This window comes from Bos indicus, chromosome 28 (assembly GCF_029378745.1).
Source record: "Bos indicus isolate NIAB-ARS_2022 breed Sahiwal x Tharparkar chromosome 28, NIAB-ARS_B.indTharparkar_mat_pri_1.0, whole genome shotgun sequence".
In the NCBI taxonomy this organism is placed as follows: Eukaryota; Metazoa; Chordata; class Mammalia; order Artiodactyla; family Bovidae; genus Bos; species Bos indicus.
In genome coordinates this window covers 29,770,303-29,789,018 of record NC_091787.1, presented here as the reverse complement: position 1 = coordinate 29,789,018, position 18,716 = coordinate 29,770,303, and the positions used below count along the sequence as shown (strand labels likewise).

Here is an 18,716-nt window from a genome sequence, read left to right as displayed (position 1 = left end):
TGCTTTCCAGGTCAGCAGGAAACAGGTGGGCTGGGTCACAGGGTCTCAGGGTCCTGGAGACAGCAGCCTAGAGGCTGCGCCTGGGGCCATGGTGTTTGCAGGGTCTAGGCTGGGGGCAGCAAATGGCCTGTCGTCACAGTGTTCCGGGGAAGGACATCATACCTCAGTGATTCTGAGCTCAGGCTCTAGAGGCAGACAGGTCTGCATTTGCATCCTGGCCCTGGGCCACTGGACAAGTCACCCTCCCACTCTGCATCTCAGTTTCCTTATCTGAAAACTGGAGATGCTAATAATAATAGAATCTTCCTCCATGACTGGTGAAGCTTAAATCAGAGTAAACATTAGCTAGTAAAACAGAGGCAAAAACATACAAATCCTAGAGCATTAATTCTCCATCGCCTCGTTCCTTGATGTCCTCAATATCCTTGTCTCCTTATTTTTACTACCATTAGTAAATATTTATTGAACCATCCACAGCTCTGGTTTACAGAGGTGACAAGAGGAAATCTCTCTCCACAGGTGTAAGGGAAGCAGATGATAAACAAAAACTGTACAAATAAGATAAAATCCAGTAGCGATAAATGCTATAAAGAAAATGTCACAAAGTAAATAGAGAACGAACAGGGCCTCTAATTAAGTGGTCGGGAAGGGCCTCCTTTAGGAGGTGATATTTGAGCTAAAATACTAAACAACTGGAAGGTGGCAGCCGGGTAGACCCTGAGGCAGAGTGCCCTAGACAGTGAGGATGCGGGGGTCGGGGCCTGGCGCAGAGGAAATCAGAGCTCAGAGCATGGTGAGCAAGGAGAGGGAGGCAGGAGGGTGGTGAAGCTGGAGGGGCAGGCGGGACCTGCTTGGTCAGGTTGATATGAGTTTGTATTTTTTACCAGCAGCAACAAAAAGCTGTTAGAGGCTCTTAGCGGGGAAGTAATGGAGTCCAATTTACACATCGAAAAACTGGCCGTGTTATGGGCAAGAACTTTAGGGAAGAGGCAGGTGTGGAAACAGGGAGGCCAGGCAGCTATGGTATGAGTTCAGGTGCCAGATATTAGTATCTTGGGCTCAGGTGTGCATTGGAAGAGAGGAGGTAAGACGCGATTTATTTTGGAGGTAGAACTGACCGATTTGGTTTTAGATTGGATAATTGGGACATGAGGGGAAGAAAGAAAGGCATCAGCATCTTATAAAATCAGACCTCCAGATTTTAGCCTGAACAACTGGATAAGTGGTACATTTACTGAGTTAGGGAAGACTCGGGAGGGTGTTTGGGAATCAGAGTTTTATAAGAGTCACATGGCAAGGGTCTGATTCCTCCTTGCAGCTCCCATAGGAACACTTACTCTGCTTTTGTTCGGCTTGGTTCCTCTGGTTTCCAAGGGCCTGAGTTTATAGAAACTTGTTCTTTTTGGCCCGCAGGGCTCCACAGAGAGCTGCAACACCACCACAGAAGATGAGGACCTCAAAGGTAGGTGTTGGCCCATAGTGGGGAAGGGGCCCCAGCAGTGTCCCGAGGGGACACCTGCCTCATCTCCCCCCAGAACTGAGATTGGTGGCTCCTTGTACCCTAGGAGAGGGTTTGGCCTAAAAGCTACTTTCCATGGGCCCAGGGATGAGGCCCCTGTCTCGTGTTGCTGGGCTGGGCAGGTGGCTTCTCTTCTTTGACCCCACGTCTAGGATAGTTAAACGAGGGCTTTTCCTGAGCCTGTCCAGGCCCAGGGCTCAGAGAGCTGCTCCTGTCGCTGCTACAGTGTGATAGCCCAGATCAGGGACATCTTGAGTCCCCGCAGAGGTGGCCTGCAGACGTCATGAGCCATTAATAAGGTCACCAGTGATCCCAGTTTCCCGGGCACTAAGGTAACTCCCCAGGATGTAGAACTTTGGGCTCTAAAACTAGAACAGTCCTGGACGCGTTGGGGTTGGTGGGTCACTCTCGTCACAAAGCCTTGGCATGAGTGACGGAGTCAGAGCCACATTTGGCCCTGCCCCAGTGGTCCCGTGAGAACACCAGCTTAAGTTTGGGCCTGGCCAGAGTGCCAGGGGACATGGGAAGGCATGGCAGGCCAGACCACTGTGAATCTCTGTCCGGCTCTTTGGTTTGGCCTCCTGGGATTGCTCCCTTTGCCTTCAGTAAGAGACCTTAGGCCAGGTTCTCAGAAAAGTCGGAGGAATGTTGCAGCTCACAGCTGAGCGAGCACACCCGAGGCAATAAGGGAGCAAGCAAACCTTTGGTAATCAAGAAAAGAAGAGAAAGCAGAAATATATAAGGCAGCAAAGAACAGTGCCTTCAGGGCTGCCGGGATTGAGATCAGGTCATTTCAGTTCTGGTGATACTGGCAGAGTAAGCGGCTCCTTCACTGCTGGGCTCTCGACCCTGTAGCCCTGGTCCCTAGAACATCTTCCCTGGGAGCAGGGCTCCTTGTACAGGCTGTTGGAAGGCTCCTCTGGAAGCCGCAAACCCAGGTCTGTGCCCCTTCCTGGGGCTTTCAGCTGGGAGGCCTCTCCGCCAGCGTGGACGTGGTCCCAGGTCCACAGCAACCCGAGGCATCGCCTTGCCTCGGTTCTTCAGTGCCACGGGCTCGGGTCCTGTCCGGCTTGCTCGCTCACCTGCCTTGTTTTGTTTGTTTTGGCTGCTCTGCCTTGCCCTGCCCTGCCCTGGCTGGCTAGCTGCCCCGCTCCGCACTGGGAATGGCAGCTCGATGCCTGAAGGACGGAGCTCCCGGGACAGGACAGCCCCCTCTGCAGGCATGCAGCCCCAGCCTTCTCTCTGCTCCTCAGCCAGTAAGTGTGAGGGAGGCACATTCTGGCTTCCGTCTCCCTGGCTCGTCCTGAAGCCCCTCAGGGATCCCCCCACCCACTGCCCAGAGCTGTCAGCCCAGCCCAGCTGTCATCTAGTGACTACAGCTTCGGGAGCTCAGCCTCTGCTGGGTGGGGGAGCTGATTGGAGGTGCTGTTAAGACCAGACAGAGGTCCTTGAGACCGGGGCCCAAAGACATGAAGAAAAGCGGGTGGAAGAATGTGGCAGGAGGGAAGGAGTAGAAAGCCAGTGGGATATGCAGAGAGCCTTGTCTCAGTGCTGAGCAGGAAGAAAGGTGGAGTCAGAAGTCGGGCCCACGGTAGTGGGTGTGAGGTGGTGGAGAAATTCATAGTCAAGAAAACGTGTTCCCCTCGGTGCTTCTTGAGGGTCAGCATAATATCACACTAAGAGCTTGGGGTGAGACTGACCTGAGTTTAAATCTAGCTCCACTACCTTCAAAAATGCATAAAGTAGCTTAACCTCCTGGAGCTACAGTTTCTTTATCTGTAAAGTGGTAATAAAATGACACCTCAGAAATATAAATGGGATAGTGGAACATCTTGATACGATGCTTAGCTGGTTAGTGGTAGCTTGTATTTACATCTTCAGTTGTGTTTTTGTAGAGGATGCCTTCGTCTGCTTCTTTCCCTCCTACCATCGATACTTCTAGAGTTTCTAAACACGAGCCTCTTCACCCGTAGGGCCCCAGTCAGGTCTTGCAGATGGGCTTGGTGGGGTTGGAGAGGGTGGATGTGTGTGTGTGGGTGTCTGCGTGTGCACATACCTGCTTGCCTTTGGAAAGTGGATGAAGCTCTGTGGTTCCCCTAACCTCCTGCTTATTCACCCGAGCCGCCCTCCTGATGGTGCTAACGCCCGTGGGGCCCCGTGCTGGCTGTACCTGTGGCTCCACTGTCCTCTCCCAGTTGTGCCCCTTGGCTGTGCTGTTCTAATGCTCACATTTGTCTTGCAGCCTCTCGCTCATGGCCTGGGCCAGCCTGGGGCTCCGGTCAGGGTTAGGCTGGGCCTCCCTTGCCCTGGCAGCGCCCTCTGCTAATAGTGGCGCTCCCTGTAAGTGAGAAGGAGCGTGTCTCCTGCTCATGAGAGCGGGGTGTCATCAGCAGTCCCTTGGCTTGGAATTGGGGTGGGGGGCACTCTGAGGGCACCAACTCTGCCTGCCTGTCAGTCTGAGCCTTGTCCTTGGTTTTCCTGAGGGACACATCCTGGCTTGAGAGCTGGTATGAGATTTAGAGTTTTTCCAAGGGTAAATGGAGCTGGTAAGAGGCTCCATTTAAAAAGTGTTTATAGTTCCAAGACCCTTTACCCCAAAAAGCCCTGTGGAGGAGACGAATAAGGCGAAGAGAATTAAGCATCCATCCCAGGGGTCTATTCATTCTTTGGAGCCCTCCTCAACCCTGGCTAGAGTCTGCTTTCAGGCTGGCTGGTGCCCAGAGCTAAGTTTTGGACCACTCTGTGAGGGCTGGGGGGATGGGGGGAGAGCTGGTAATTGAGACCTGACTGAGCCCCTTCAGGTGAGAGAAATGAGTGGTGGAAACAGCCATATCCAGGAGATGCTTCTTTGAGAGCCTGAACCTGTGGGGATGGGATTCAAAGACTGAGGGCAGAGTATTCACAGGGTGTCAGCCTCCTTGGCTTTAAAGACAAGAGTGTTTTCTGCATCCTGGTTATTGATGGAGAGGGAGGCAAAGGCCAGAGGATCATAAGGCGGGCTTTAGGACAAAAGGGTCATTAGCTCTGTGGACAACAGAGGGCAAAGGGAGAGAACGGTGGGCTCGCTTTTCCAGAGAAGGGCCTTAAAGAGAGAAGAGGGATGTCTTTGTCAAAGAAATCACAGGGGATTCTCTGATGGATTGGGGAGGGCTTTGCGTCACTTGGGAGAATCCCAGTCTCACATGGGTAAATTGCTGGATTTTTCCCCCTACAGTGCGGAAACAGGAGATCATTAAGATCACAGAACAACTGATTGAGGCCATCAACAATGGAGACTTTGAGGCCTACACGTGAGTAGAGACCCATTTCCTTGAGATCAAAGTCATCTCTCAAGCCTTTCCCGCCTTTCAAAAAGCAGCTGGGATCCAGGGAAAAGAGAAGGCTGGGCCTTGGGCACAGCATCTGAGTTAAACACCAGGCCCCTGGGAGCCCTTCCAGGTAGACGTTGGTGATTGAGCCCAGCCATGGTGCCCGGGCTGGTGGGTTGAAAAGGTGGAGCTAAGCTGCTCAGCTGGCAGGGCCCTGAGATCTCAGCCATCTTGTCAGGCCCAGCCTACAGCTCACCTGCTGCCGCTGGAGGAAGATAGACAATAATTCTCATAAAAGACTGATGGGCTGCTTTTTTTTTTTTCCCTCCCCTCTAGGAAGATTTGTGATCCAGGCCTCACTTCCTTTGAGCCTGAGGCCCTGGGTAACCTCGTGGAAGGGATGGATTTCCATAAGTTTTACTTTGAGAATCGTGAGTGGGTTCGTGCTGCCGAGATACTCCTGCCTGCCCCTCACCCCCTTGCCTCTGTCCCCGCTCAACTTCTCCTCTTCCCAGCCGCCCGCTTTTCCCTTACTGGGCCTGCCTGCCGCACTCTGGTCTGTGTGCTTGCCTCCGGGGCGCTGAGGATGGTCTTCAGCTGGCATCTCCAAAGGCCCTCCTCCCAGAGCCCCGTGTGCCCCTCTGTTCTGCAGCAGTGCCGCTGTATAATAATCAAGGCCACTGTATTTCTTTAAGCCTTACCTCTTTCCAAGGCACTTGGAAACCATGAGAGGTTAGGTTGAGATGATATCAACGAGTAATAATGAAGCTCTGTGTCTGCAGGTTTCACAATAGAGGAAATTAAAACCAGGATAAGAATGTGCAAGCAAGTAACAGGGCACCGTTGGCGACTGTGAGGTCGGAAGTTGTGGCTAGGGTCCTCCTTCCAGCCACTGAGGGAGACAGGAGTCCTGGCTAGGGGTGGGTGGCTGGGGTGTTGTGCTCCAGACAGTTCCTGGAAGTCCCAGAGCATAAGAAGCTAATTCATCACCTCCTCCCATCTTTCTTTCCACTAAGACCATCCCTCTCCTTATTTTTTTTCCTCATCTTTCCCACTTTATCCTTGGCCTTCCCTATCCTGCCCTGAATTTTATTTTCTCACTGTTTTCTCTGCTAACTACCATTCTCTTCATGTCTCAGCTACAGTTATAAACCCTAGGTTATCTAAGTAAGTCTATTAGCCAGAAGCAATTCCAGAGCTCACAGAAATTCTTTGAAAGGTCTTGTGTGGCCCCTAACATTCGAATTGAACTAAAATGTGAATCTCAGTAAAAGCAACACAGTTCATGGTGTTTGCTGATAATGGCCACACATCTTCTTTTGGTTTCCCCCCAGAGGATCCTGGGGGCTCTGGGAGTACCCTCAGCTTGGTGCTTTGCTGACTTTATTTTTTTTTAACTTTGGACCTTTATAAAAGTCAAAAATCAATTTTGAATATTTTAAGTTCCTGGTTTTACTCTACAGCCCTAGTTATGGACAAGCCAACCCTTATGAGGGCTTCCCAGATGACTCAGAATGGTAAAGAATCCACCTGCCAAGACAGGAGACAAGGATTTGATCCCTGGGTCGGGAAGATCCCTTGGAGAAGGAAATGGTAACCCACTCCAGTATTTTTACCTGAGAAATCCCATGGACAGAGGAGCCTGGCCTGCTACAGTCCATAGGGTTGCAAAAGAGTCAGACGCGACTGAGCACACACAACGCTTATGAAATCTAAACCCACCTGTCGGGGTAGAAAGATTGTCACAGGCTTTCGTTAAGATAATCTTGAGTTCAGATGTTGTGTGGGCAAATTACTTCACCTCCTTGAGCCTATTTCCTTATCTTATAACGAAGAAAATAATATCGACCAAGGAATATGGCTCATGCATGTAAAACCCGCAGTACATTGTCTGATTAAAATACTAGCTGCTGCTAACACTGCTCCCCACCTTTCTCTTCCTTTTAAATAATTGAAACTAATCTAATGGGGTTTCCCAGCCTCTGGAGAGTGTATGGGGGAACTTGGCGACTCCCAGAATGGTTACTGGAGAGAGGGTGAGACTTGGGAAGTGCAGGCTGGGAGGAAAATGCCCGTCCCCAGGCCTGACGCCCTCCTACCTACCTCACCCCGCCCTGCCCACTACAGTCCTGTCCAAGAACAGCAAGCCCATCCACACCACCATCCTGAACCCACACGTCCACGTGATCGGAGAGGACGCGGCTTGCATTGCCTACATCCGCCTCACCCAGTACATCGATGGGCAGGGTCGGCCTCGCACCAGCCAGTCGGAGGAGACCCGGGTCTGGCATCGCCGGGATGGCAAGTGGCTCAATGTCCACTATCACTGCTCAGGGGCCCCTGCCGCACCGCTGCAGTGAGCTCAGCCACAGGTGCACCTGGTGGGGCGCGGGGGGCTGGGACACGTGGGGTCAGAGGAGGAGGAAGGGGCTGAGAGGTGGCCTTGGGGGAGGACATTCGGGCCGTCCCAGGAGCGCAGTGAAGGCCGGCAGTGTGGTGGTTGCAATAAGTTATGCTCTCAAGTCAGACAGACTTGGGTCTGGCTCCATGACACTACATTGGGTGACCTTGAACAGGTTACTTCCCCTCCCTAAGCCTCATTTGCCTCAGCTGTTAAAAAGAGGGAAGGAGCGAGCTGTGCCTGCCTCCTTTGTTGTGAGATTTAAATAAGGTCCTTGTAGGTAAAGCAGTCAGTAAGTGCTCAGCAAATGGGAGGCGATGTTCTGTTTAAATACTAGCTTCCCCCCTCATCCTCCACCTTCTCAGGCAGAGTTGACCACGTGTATAATTGTGTTTAAGTCTCTGGAACTCCTGTGTGCGTACTGTCCTCTGTCCTGTTACCACGTCTGTCCTGTTTGACAGGGGCATGAGGAGATCCCAGCCGGAGGTCAAACCTTCGCAGCCAGTGGCTCTGGAGGGCCTGAGTGACAGCGGCAGTCCTGTTCGTTTGAGGTTTAAAACAATTAAATTACAAAGCGGCAGCAGCCAATGCACGCCCCTGCATGCAGCCCTCCCGCCCGCCCTTCGTGTCTGTCTCTGCTGTACCGAGGTGTTTTTTACATTTAAGGGGAAAAAAAAGAAAAAAAAAAAAGATTGTTAAAAAAAAGTGGGATCCATACCATGATGTGTTTTAAAACCATCGACAGCCCTTGGGCTGGCAAGAAGGCAGGAGTCTGTGTGATGCCCATCCTGGCACAAGCAGTGGGCTCACCCACCAGCCCTGAAGAGGTGAGCTCGGCCTCTGGCCTCCATGGACTCGGGACCAGGCAAGAACTCTGACAGAGCTCTGGGGGCTGTGTGATGTGACTGCAGCCTCTGAGATGGCCTGCCTGCCCCAGGTCTCGGAATGGACTTCTTCAGAATTTGTATACGCGCCTAGAACGAGGCTTATGAGAACACCGTGGCCAACAGACCTTCTTGGGAGAGAATGTGGAGCTCCCAGCCTGCCGTGGAGGCAGCTGAGAAGCAGTGGCCTCAGGACTGAGAAGCAGGGCCCGGACGTTGCTGTACTCTACCATTTAGCGTAGAAGGGAAGAGAATTGGTGCTGCAGAAGCGTGTCTGCTCCGAAGCTGATGAGAAACCTCGTGTTAGTCTGACATGCACTCACTTACTCATCCATTTCTATAGGATGCACAATGCACGTGGGCTCTGATCTTGAGGCCCAATCCTAGCAGCTGGGAAGTGGGAGGGGTTGCCGCTTTGCTTTGTGTTTGTTTTCTTATAACTTAGCAAAGAGAGAGCCAGGCCTTGGTCTGGGCTCCCCCTGCCAGCTTTGGCAGCTCTGTTTCCGTGCTGACTTGGACCATCTTTGTCTTGCCTTCTCTCGGTGGTGGTCCCTGTGTTGACTCTCATCTGGGCCTGGGCCCTCTGCCAAGTGCCCCTGTGGGATGGGAGGAGTGAGGCAGCGGGATTGAGTTGATGGTTGTTTCTATGCATTCGGGCTGCCCTCAGGGCTGCCTCCCTTCTTACTCTTCCCTTGCTGCACGCCAATCTCTTTTCCTGTCTTTGAGACTGACTTGACTACTCTGGCAAGAAGAGGTATCCTCTATAAAGAGACTTCTTTACTGACCAACTGAAGTATAGACTTACTGCTGGACAATCTGCATGGGCATCACCCCCGTCTCACCTGCATGTACCCAAAAGAGATATCCAGAGCCAAGGCTCCTACCTTCGTTGTCCCTCTCTGTGCTCAAGGAGTTCCATTCCAGGAGGGAAGAATGTATACTCTAAGCAGATAGCAGAGATGATAATGGAGGAGCAATTGGTCATGGCTTTGGTTTCCCCCCAAACAACTGTGCAGGTCTGTCTGCACAAATGTCTGCACTATTGGGGGAGAGATGGGTAGACCCCAGCTCCCTGGACTGCCTTAAGGAGGCACAGGAGCTGGGAGAAGAGGCAAAGCTACAGGTTTACCTTGGAGCCAGCTGAGAAGAGAGCATACTCACGGGTGCTGGTGCTTGGATTTAGCCAGGCTCCTCCGAGCACCTCCTGCATGCCCCAGCCCCCGGGTCCCAGCCGTCTCCCGCCCTGCAGCCTGCAGTACCAGCACGCAGACACCTTCACCACAGGGTTTGGTTTTGCTGGCTTGAAGACAAATGGTCTTAGAGTTCATTAAGACCCATAGCTTCATATGGCTGCTCCAGCCCCACTTCTTAGCATTCTTACTCCTCTTCTGGGGCTAATGTCAGCATCTATAGACAATAGACTATTAAAAAACAACACCACCACCACCTTTTAAACAGGAAATGGAAGGCATTTGATGCAGAATTTTTGCATGATGACATAGAAATAATTTAAAAATAGTGTTTGTTCTGAATGTTGGTAGACCCTTCATAGCTTTGTTACAATGAAACCTTGAACTGAAGATATTTAATAAAATAACCTTTAAACAGTCCATTGTGTTACTGCTGTGGGAGGCTTATGCCCAGAGGTTTAGATTTAACAGCCTGGGTTACAAGGCTTCTGGTGGAGAACTGGACCTTCTCCCACTCCTTTTGGACCCGTTTTAGAATAAAACTTCCTCCTAAACTAATCGGCCTCCAATCACCCCACTGGATTGCTGAGGCGAGTTTGGGATTGGGGTTGGGGAGAATTTGCGCTCTTCGGAGGTGAGCTCCGAGGCTCGCCCCGCCTCCGGGCCCCGCCCCCGTCTAGGGCCGCCCCGCCCCCTCCCCCGCAGCCCCTCAGTGTGCCGGCCCGGCTCCCCCTCCGCCGGGCCGAGTGGAAGATCCCGCACCCTCGTCCCGCCCCGGCCTCGGGAGCCGCGCCGCCGACGCTCGCCAGGCTGTGCCACCGCGCGGGAAGGAGGGGGGCGCCTCTCCCGGGGGCGCGCGGAGCCGGCTGTCTCTGAGGTCGCGGCTCAGCCGAGCGCTGGGGAGCACCGTTCAGCAGCCCGGCGCCTCGGCCGCGCGGCTGGCAGGCCCAGAGGCGGCGGGAACCCGAGCGGGGCCGCGAGCGGCAGCGCGCCGCCTCCCCCTGGTGGGAGCGGTGGTTGGGCCCGGCTGCGGCAGAACGTTCGCTCGGAGATGGCGGAGCAGCCGCGACGCGGCCCGAGGCCCCGAGAGCAGGGAAGCCGGGCAGCCCCGGGACGTGGCGGAGCCCGGGGACAGCGGGGACGCCGCCCAGTCCGCCGGGTGAGCCGCCCTTGAGGAGACCCCCGCTCGGAGTGTGGCCCCCGCCCACGGTCCCCGCAAGCTCTCCCTTCACAGATTTCCCTCAGTGTGGTCACCGAAACCGCCCGCAGGGGCGTCCCCGGCGGCCCCTCGGGGCGGCCCGCGCTCCCCTCCCCCTGTCCCTTCCGCAGGCCGCCCTGGTCGTGGCCTCATTCCTCTTGGCTGGTCCCCTTTGCCCCGGGTGCCTCCTCGCCTCGGGGCTCTTCCAGCCCGACGCCCGCCCCGATGTCACCGCAGACTCTCCTCCGCGCGCCCCTAGCCCCTTCTTTCCCCTTGAATGCTTCACGCCCTCCTCTCTCCATACCCACCTGTGAACCCACGTTCCCCCTAGCTGGGCCCTCCGTCCATGACCCCAGATGCCAGCGCCCCACGCTCCTGTCGCTGCTCGGTCCCCCTCCTCCCGCGGCATCTGCACTGCTGGTCTCCCAGCGCGGGGCCCACACCCCCGCCTTCCTCAGCCCCCACCTCAGTTGCTCTTCTCCCGCTGTTGCGCACACATTCAACAACCCCTCCCCGGCCGTGGTCCAGCTTCGGTATTTATCGTCCCACCTCGCGCCCTCCCCCAGGACTTTCTCATCACCCCTTCTCTGAATATTGGTGCTTCTTCTAGGTCCGAAGCTAAAATGCAGTGGTTAAGAGCAGGGCTGGAGCTTGACAGGCCTGACTTTGAATCCCAATTCCTCCATTGACTGAGCTGTGTGATCCTGGGCAAGTTACTAAGCTTCTCTGGACCTCAAATTACTCATATGTAAAACGGGGATATTACTTACCTCTTAGGACTGGTGTGAGCATTAAATATAGAGAAAGCTCTTGGAAGAATGTCTGGCAAAGATAAGCCCCCAGTAAATGTTAACTATTATCCTTAACATTATGAGTGATCACCCCCCAGTATCTACTTCCCCCATTGTACAGTGATTTCTTCTCATTACTGTGTTTACTGCAAAAAGTTTCCTCTTAGGATTCACCCCTTCCCATCACCATTTTGATCCTTTCCCAGCTCTCTTTTCATGCCAGTTAGTTTTACTCAAGCCAAAGCTGAACTGTTCTTAAACTGTCTTTCTCAATTCTGAAGGACCCCTATCTCTGCGTAATCACCCCAAAATGTGTATGTGTGGGGAGTGAGTGGTAGAAATTGTCAGCCACTGGCCTTACTGGAAATGATTAAGATGGGGAGAGTGACAGTAAAGCTTCTAGTTGGTCTTCTTAAGAAAGTCTCTGAAATGTAGAGCTCTTTACAACTATTCTCCGATGGTACTTTCTCCTTTCTCTGTTATTGATTGGATACTACTTAAGCTCCTGTTGCTCTCTGCCACCCAGCCCTACTCAAGCTTGCTCTGTTTCTGTAATAGGACTCAATCCTTCATGTCTGTCTCGGCTGGCTCAGGACCCTTCTGAGCTGTTTAGTGATGAGAATGTAGTACCATCCAGGCTAGGTTAGGAAGGAGAAGCAGAGTGGGTAGGGAGACAGACTCTGGTTTCACCTCTCTAGCTTGTCTTAGGTGCCAGTGATATGGCCTACTCTGGGGCTGCATTTTTATCACCCCTCCTGACATTGGCACAGGTGAGGTAAAGAGCAGGGGTGAGTAATTTTTCACAAGGAGTGGGGAAGAGAATCCTCAGGTTCTGGGCTTGGAAGGTAATAGAATGATTAGCTAGCACCATTTGTCTTTCCTCTTGAATTCCCCTATCATAGTGTCCACTGAACTGCAAGTTCGTTAGTGCTGTTAGCCTGAGATGTTGGGTTTGATAGATGAGGGAGATTAACAGGCACATGAGTTTCCTCTTATCTGATATTTCGTTGGAACATGGGACTTCTGGGGCTTTCCTTCCCTTCTTCACAGGAAGACCAGAACCCCTACTGGCTGACCAACTGCTCAGTCACAGGCTGGGAACTCCTTTCAGAGCAGGTTCATTTTCAGCCTCCTGGGCTATTTGGCCTCTTACTGATGGGAGACTTGTTCTCTTCCAGACCTTGGATATACTGCTTCAGTTCTGAACTTAGTTCAGGGAGGAGAATTTAGACAGCATTCTAAGAAAGGGAACAGGCTGTGAAGCTAAGGTATGAGACTCAGATTGTGTTGTTCTTCTACAGGAGCTTGTTCTTGGAGAACAGACCATCCTGTGAGCAGGAGGTAAGAGAGATGGGGTGAATGGGGGGGATGGATTAATGACAGTTTGAAGGAGAGAAGTAATGCACCAGTTTCTCTTACAGGTTGTGAGGAACTCTGTCTGACATCTGATGTGACAAGCTCAGACCGGACCAAAGGTGGAGCCTGACTAGACTTGCATCCTGAAGGCATGGGCCAGTGGGCCATGGTGACCTGAGACCAATGAACTCTGTCCAATTGCCCCCTGTTGCCCTTTCTACCTCCTCTACCCTATACTAAGGGGACTTGTTTCCGCCTTCGCAGGGAGCTGACCCTGCGGGAATCCCTTTCCCCTCTTTTCATATCCTTCTACCCTCCCGGAGAGCCTCAGCCTATAGAACTCCTACCTCCCATCCCCTGAGGTGGTCCCCATCCCTGCCTCACCTCCCCGCCATGCTCAAGCTGTGGAAGGTGGTACGCCCAGCTCGGCAGCTGGAACTGCACCGCCTCATACTGCTGCTGATTGCTTTCAGTCTGGGCTCCATGGGCTTCTTGGCTTACTACGTATCCACCAGCCCCAAGGCCAAGGAACCGTTGCCCCTCCCCTTGGGAGACTGCAGCAGTGGCGCAGCGGGTGGTCCTGGCCCGGTTCGGCCTCCAGTCCCACCCCGGCCCCCCAGGCCTCCAGAGACAGCGCGAACTGAACCCGTGGTCCTTGTGTTTGTGGAGAGTGCATACTCGCAGCTGGGGCAGGAGATCGTGGCCATCTTGGAGTCTAGCCGTTTTCGTTACAGCACTGAGCTGGCACCTGGCCGAGGGGACATGCCCACACTGACGGATCATACCCGGGGCCGGTATGTCTTGGTCATTTATGAGAACCTGCTCAAGTACGTCAACCTGGATGCCTGGAGTCGGGAACTGCTAGACCGGTACTGTGTGGAGTACGGTGTAGGCATCATTGGCTTTTTCCGAGCCCATGAGCACAGCCTACTGAGTGCCCAGCTCAAGGGCTTTCCCCTTTTTCTCCATTCAAACTTGGGGCTTCGGGACTACCAAGTGAATCCTACAGCTCCACTCCTACATCTCACACGTCCCAGCCGCCTGGAGCCTGGGCCACTACCCGGTGATGACTGGACCATCTTCCAATCCAACCACAGCACCTATGAACCAGTGCTTCTTGCCAGCCTTCGGCTGGCTGAGCCCCCTGTGCCAGGACCAGTGCCTCGCCGGGCCCGGCTTCCCACTGTGGTGCAGGACCTGGGGCTTCACGATGGCATCCAGCGGGTGCTGTTTGGTCACGGCCTCTCCTTCTGGCTCCACAAACTAGTTTTCGTCGATGCCGTTGCATACCTCACTGGCAAGCGCCTCTGCTTGGACCTTGACCGTTACATCTTGGTAGACATCGATGACATCTTTGTGGGCAAGGAAGGTACCCGCATGAAGGTGGCTGATGTTGAGGTCAGTCTTTCTTTTTCCTGACTCCAATTTCTTTCCTTAGAAGCTGTTTCAGGCTCTGTCCTTTCAGACTCCCTCCCTTGATTCTAAGCTTGTCATAGGTAATGCTCCCTGCCCTTTTACAGGCAAGAAGAATGCGACTTCTCAATTTTCTCCTTAGATTGCTCTCTCCTGATTTCTCATGTTCCTGCTACTCTTCCCAGGCCCTGTTGACCACGCAGAACAAACTCAGGACCTTAGTCCCCAACTTCACCTTCAACTTGGGCTTCTCGGGCAAGTTCTATCATACTGGTGAGCTCGTTCGCCTGTTCCTTCAGCATATCAGTCTTAGTTTGATCTGTCCATCGTGGGCAGACAGGTTGGAGAAAGGGGGCAAGGTTTGGGGTCAGAATGCTATGAGGAGCTAGTGGTGGCTGGGAATTTCAGTTAGCATGGGTGGCTGGAGGGCAGGTTGGCAATAGGGAGAATAGTCCTAGGTGGGCAGAGGTCAGCCATGTTGTCCCAAGGATGGAAAGCGGTTCATGTTGGTACAGAACGAAGGAGGACCGGGGCCTAACTGGCTGTGGTCAGTGGTCAGTGTGTGGTCATAGGGACAGAGGAGGAGGATGCTGGGGACGACATGCTGCTGAAGCACCGCCGAGAGTTCTGGTGGTTCCCCCACATGTGGAGCCACATGCAGCCACATCTGTTCCACAATCGCTCCGTGCTGGCTGACCAGATGAGGCTCAACAAACAGTTTGCTCTGGTGAGACCTTGGATCTCTTCCCCATACTTTTCCCCAAAGCTAATGCTTCCTTTTCAACCTTTCCCTAGCGGAGTACCCTTTCCTTGTCCTTTCCTATTTTCTTTCTGTAGAGGCATCCCCACCCCCTTTACCCTCTACTCCCCAAACCTCACCAGGTCCTGGTGAGAGTCTATGCCCCATTCCCAGGAACATGGGATTCCCACGGATCTGGGGTATGCTGTGGCCCCCCACCACTCCGGCGTGTACCCCATCCACACACAGCTCTATGAAGCCTGGAAATCTGTGTGGGGCATCCAGGTGACCAGCACTGAGGAGTACCCCCACCTCCGCCCTGCCCGCTACCGCCGTGGCTTCATTCACAATGGCATTATGGTGAGGGACTCCCAGTACAAACCTCAATCAAACTCCCACAATCGGCCAGCCTCCAACCTGCATTATCCAAGCTCGTCCATAATAATAGGGGGTAGAGGGGTGAAAAGTCATAATGCATAGAGCAAGAGCTTTATTGCTGTAACTTCAAGCTGTCCTCTATAAACCCAAGGAATCCTAAAGTGCCTCAAATCTTCTGTCCTTCATCTAGTTGTCATTCTACCTTCCAATCTCATCTCTCCCTGTTTTTTCTTTTTTTTCTTTCAGGTGCTGCCGCGGCAGACATGTGGTCTCTTCACTCACACAATCTTCTATAATGAGTATCCAGGAGGCTCTCGTGAACTCGACCGGAGCATCCGAGGTGGAGAACTCTTTCTGACAGTGCTGCTTAATCCGGTAAGGTGCTGAGAGGAAGGGCTAGAAGATGGGACAGCCGGTGTTTGCAGGCTGAGACTTTTGCTCACCAAGCCCGCTTTTGAAGTGGGGTAGGCTCTCCAAATCTGACATGCAGGCACCCCCTTTCAGATCAGCATCTTTATGACTCATCTGTCTAATTATGGAAATGATCGGCTGGGCCTGTACACCTTTGAGAGCCTGGTGCGCTTTCTCCAGTGCTGGACGAGGCTGCGCCTACAGACCCTTCCTCCTGTCCCTCTTGCACGAAAGTACTTTGACCTCTTCCCTCAAGAGCGAAGCCCCCTTTGGCAGGTAGAGGTGGAGCTCAGGCTGACCTAGAGACATGATGGGGGTGGCTGTTGAGGAAAAGATTATCTGATTATTGGCCTCCCCTTCAGAATCCCTGTGACGACAAGAGGCACAAAGATATCTGGTCCAAGGAGAAAACCTGTGATCGGCTCCCCAAGTTCCTCATTGTGGGACCCCAGAAGACAGGTGAATCATCCTTAGCCAAGTTCTGTTGCCTTGCCTTAAATCCAGAGAACTCTCTGGCCAAAGAATTTCCTTCTCATACCACCCCTCATTAATCAGTCCCTTGAGTGACTCTCGTTTCGGCTGTGCTGGGTCTTCGTGGCTGTGCGGGCTTTCTCTAGTTGCGGCACGTGAGCAGGGACTGCTGTCCAGTGTGGTGTGTGGTCTTCTCGTTGTGGCTTGTTGTGGAGCACAGTCTCTAGAATGCGTGGCGAGCAGGTTTAGTTGCTCCACAACATACGGGATCTTCCCCAGCCAAGAATCAAACCGGTGTCCCCTGCATTGTCAGGCAGATTCTTAACCACTGGACCACCAGGGAAGTCCCCTTGAGTGATTCTTAACCTGGTTGTATATCAGAATTATGTCTTTTTTTGTTGTCATTGTTTTTTTAAAGATCCACAAGTGATTCCGATGCACAGTCAAGGCGGAGAACCATTTTAACCCTTCCCTGGACCTCTCTCTAGCTTTTCTTTTCTCGCTGTAGTTTGGCTAAAGGGTGTTTTACTACCCAGAGTGATTGTTTTCTGACCTCTTTCAAGCTGATGTTGTTGAGCTGGATTCTCTTCCACCATGGCCTGGACTTTCTCTCCCATTTAGGGACCACAGCTATTCACTTCTTCCTGAGCCTGCATCCAGCTGTGACTAGCAGTTTTCCTAGCCCCAGCACCTTTGAGGAGATTCAGTTCTTCAACGGCCCTAATTACCACAAGGGCATTGACTGGTGAGACCTGGGATGCTTCTCAGAACATTCCTTTCCTCTTAAACCTCCCCCATCCTGCTTCTACCAGCACGGGCATCTGGCCCCTTCTCTATGCAAATTGTCTTCCTCTCCTCTCTACTACTTCCTAGGTACATGGATTTCTTCCCTGTCCCTTCCAATGCCAGCACTGATTTCCTATTTGAAAAAAGTGCCACGTACTTTGACTCAGAGGTTGTACCACGGCGGGGAGCTGCCCTCCTGCCACGAGCCAAGATCATCACTGTGCTCACCAACCCTGCTGACAGGGCATACTCCTGGTACCAGGTGAGTCTGAAGCTAGGGACACATTAGAAAAGAAGTGGTGACCACTGGAGAGACAGGAAGGAGTGAGGGTCGGGAAAGGAAGCTAGCACCTTGGGGAGGGGTCTGTCCACCAGACCAAGAGGAAAGGCAGAGTAATTGTCAGGTCACCGATTCCTTCCCTTCCTATCCCTTGTCCTTCAGCATCAGCGAGCACATGGAGACCCAGTTGCTCTGAACTATACCTTCTACCAGGTGATTTCAGCCTCCTCCCAGGCCCCTCCAGCACTTCGCTCCCTACAAAACCGTTGTCTTGTCCCCGGCTACTATTCCACTCACTTACAACGCTGGCTGACTTACTTCCCCTCTGGACAGGTACAGTTCCCCAGTAGCCCTCACGGGGGTCCCCTTCCTTTTCCTGTCAGCCCAGTGGCTTCTAAGGAATATAGAGGGAACCACATCCCTGTCCCTTTAGTTGCTGATTGTGGATGGGCAAGAGCTGCGTACCAACCCAGCTGCCTCAATGGAGAGCATCCAGAAGTTCCTGGGTATCACACCCTTTCTGAACTACACACGGACCCTCAGGTGGGAGAGCATGACCCAGGGGAGGATGACTCTGGGGGAAATGGGGACGCAGGTTGACCATGTCTGTTTGGAAGAGAAATGAATTTACCCTGTCTTGCAAGGAGAGGCATGTGTCCCTGTGGGCTGGGAGAGGTAGTAGTGTTCATTTGTGGGGCCTGGATTTCTTTTCTGTTTTATGGCCTTTTCCTGTTGAGCAGGTTCGATGAAGATAAGGGATTCTGGTGCCAGGGACTTGAAGGTGGCAAGACTCGTTGTCTAGGAAAGAGCAAAGGTCGGAAGTACCCAGATATGGACGCTGAGGTAAGGAAAACCAGGGACAGGGTTTCCCTCTCCACGTCTAAGAGCTATCTGATCCTGTCCACTCCTTACTATTCTTACTCCTCTGACTTCATTTTTTCTCCTGTTAGTCCCGCCTTTTCCTTACGGATTTTTTCCGGAACCACAATTTGGAGCTGTCAAAGCTGCTGAGCCGGCTTGGACAGCCAGTGCCCTCATGGCTTCGAGAAGAACTGCAGCATTCCAGTTCGGGCTGATGTATCAGCCTCTTGTACCAGCAAAAGCCCCCTGCTTCCCTAAGGGGCAAGCCCAGAGCAGGGCAGTCCCTCCCCCTTCTACCTCAGTGGCCTTCAGGCCTGGGATGGCTGAGAAGGGTAGGGCATCCCTTTCCCATAGTTTTGGGGTGTAATAAAGGGGATTCCCTTGATACCCTGCAAGATGGTACTAGGCACCTTTGGCCCATGGTCTTGGAAGGTGGAGGGAATGAGAGGGTCCAGGCAGAGGGTAGAGGAATGTATTAATCCAGTGCTTTCCCTCTTCATCCCCAGCAGTGTATCTACCTATACTGGCTATGGGAGGGACCCCTTACCGTGGGATCAATGGGATCTACCTGTGGCCCGGCCTCCCTAATGTCATTCACATTGAATGGGGATGAGGTCGGACGATGGCTCGTAGAGCTGAGTATGAGCCCCAGCTGTGGGCTAGAAATGACTTTAATAAACGTTCTTATTTTTCTGTTTTGTGTGCCTCGCTGGAGTGGGAGAAACCTAGA

General features: G+C 52.9%; 2 protein-coding genes across 26 annotated transcripts in view; both read left to right on the top strand.

Moving 5' to 3' along the window:
- CAMK2G (calcium/calmodulin dependent protein kinase II gamma) overlaps positions 1-9,722 on the top strand; it is a 55,374-nt gene extending 45,652 nt beyond the window's left edge. For 11 of the 22 annotated variants that reach the window (XM_070782020.1, XM_070782025.1, XM_070782024.1 and 8 more), the window contains 6 exons: positions 1,414-1,462; positions 2,662-2,775; positions 4,734-4,809; positions 5,164-5,258; positions 6,955-7,199; positions 7,690-9,722. In XM_070782020.1, the coding sequence (XP_070638121.1) occupies positions 1,414-1,462; positions 2,662-2,775; positions 4,734-4,809; positions 5,164-5,258; positions 6,955-7,187 (567 nt within the window). In that variant the 3' untranslated portion in view covers positions 7,188-7,199; positions 7,690-9,722. Of the gene's footprint in view, positions 1-1,413; positions 1,463-2,661; positions 2,776-4,733; positions 4,810-5,163; positions 5,267-6,954; positions 7,200-7,689 lie in introns of all 22 variants that reach the window. The other 11 variants (XM_070782041.1, XM_070782037.1, XM_070782033.1 and 8 more) reach the window with 2 other exon arrangements.
- A 407-nt stretch (positions 9,723-10,129) lies between these two features.
- On the top strand, positions 10,130-18,679 carry NDST2 (N-deacetylase and N-sulfotransferase 2). Of its 4 annotated transcripts, XM_019953736.2 has the most exons (16): positions 10,133-10,461; positions 11,111-11,208; positions 12,593-12,632; positions 12,713-14,045; positions 14,246-14,333; positions 14,633-14,787; positions 14,974-15,159; positions 15,424-15,552; positions 15,682-15,864; positions 15,951-16,047; positions 16,681-16,804; positions 16,933-17,107; positions 17,288-17,458; positions 17,559-17,668; positions 17,866-17,968; positions 18,076-18,679. In XM_019953736.2, exons 4-16 carry the CDS (start codon positions 13,041-13,043, stop codon positions 18,199-18,201), a joined length of 2,652 nt encoding a protein of 883 aa, XP_019809295.1. In that variant the 5' UTR covers positions 10,133-10,461; positions 11,111-11,208; positions 12,593-12,632; positions 12,713-13,040; the 3' UTR covers positions 18,202-18,679. The 4 variants fall into 4 exon arrangements, with proteins under 4 accessions (XP_070638119.1, XP_070638118.1, XP_019809295.1 ...); XM_070782018.1 differs by having other exon boundaries at positions 10,130-10,461; positions 11,111-12,632; positions 17,559-17,631; XM_019953737.2 differs by lacking the exon at positions 11,111-11,208.
- Positions 18,680-18,716: the final 37 nt, after the last annotated feature.

What these genes read in the sequence shown, in the direction of transcription:
- NDST2 (XM_019953737.2), top strand. Translation starts at nt 13,041, where the DNA reads ATGCTCAAGCTGTGGAAGGTGGTACGCCCAGCTCGGCAGCTGGAACTG. An exon ending in GGGCATACTCCTGGTACCAG is followed by an intron (nt 17,108 to 17,287) that starts GTGAGTCTGAAG and finishes CTTGTCCTTCAG; the next exon opens with CATCAGCGAGCACATGGAGA. An exon ending in CTTACTTCCCCTCTGGACAG is followed by an intron (nt 17,459 to 17,558) that starts GTACAGTTCCCC and finishes CTGTCCCTTTAG; the next exon opens with TTGCTGATTGTGGATGGGCA.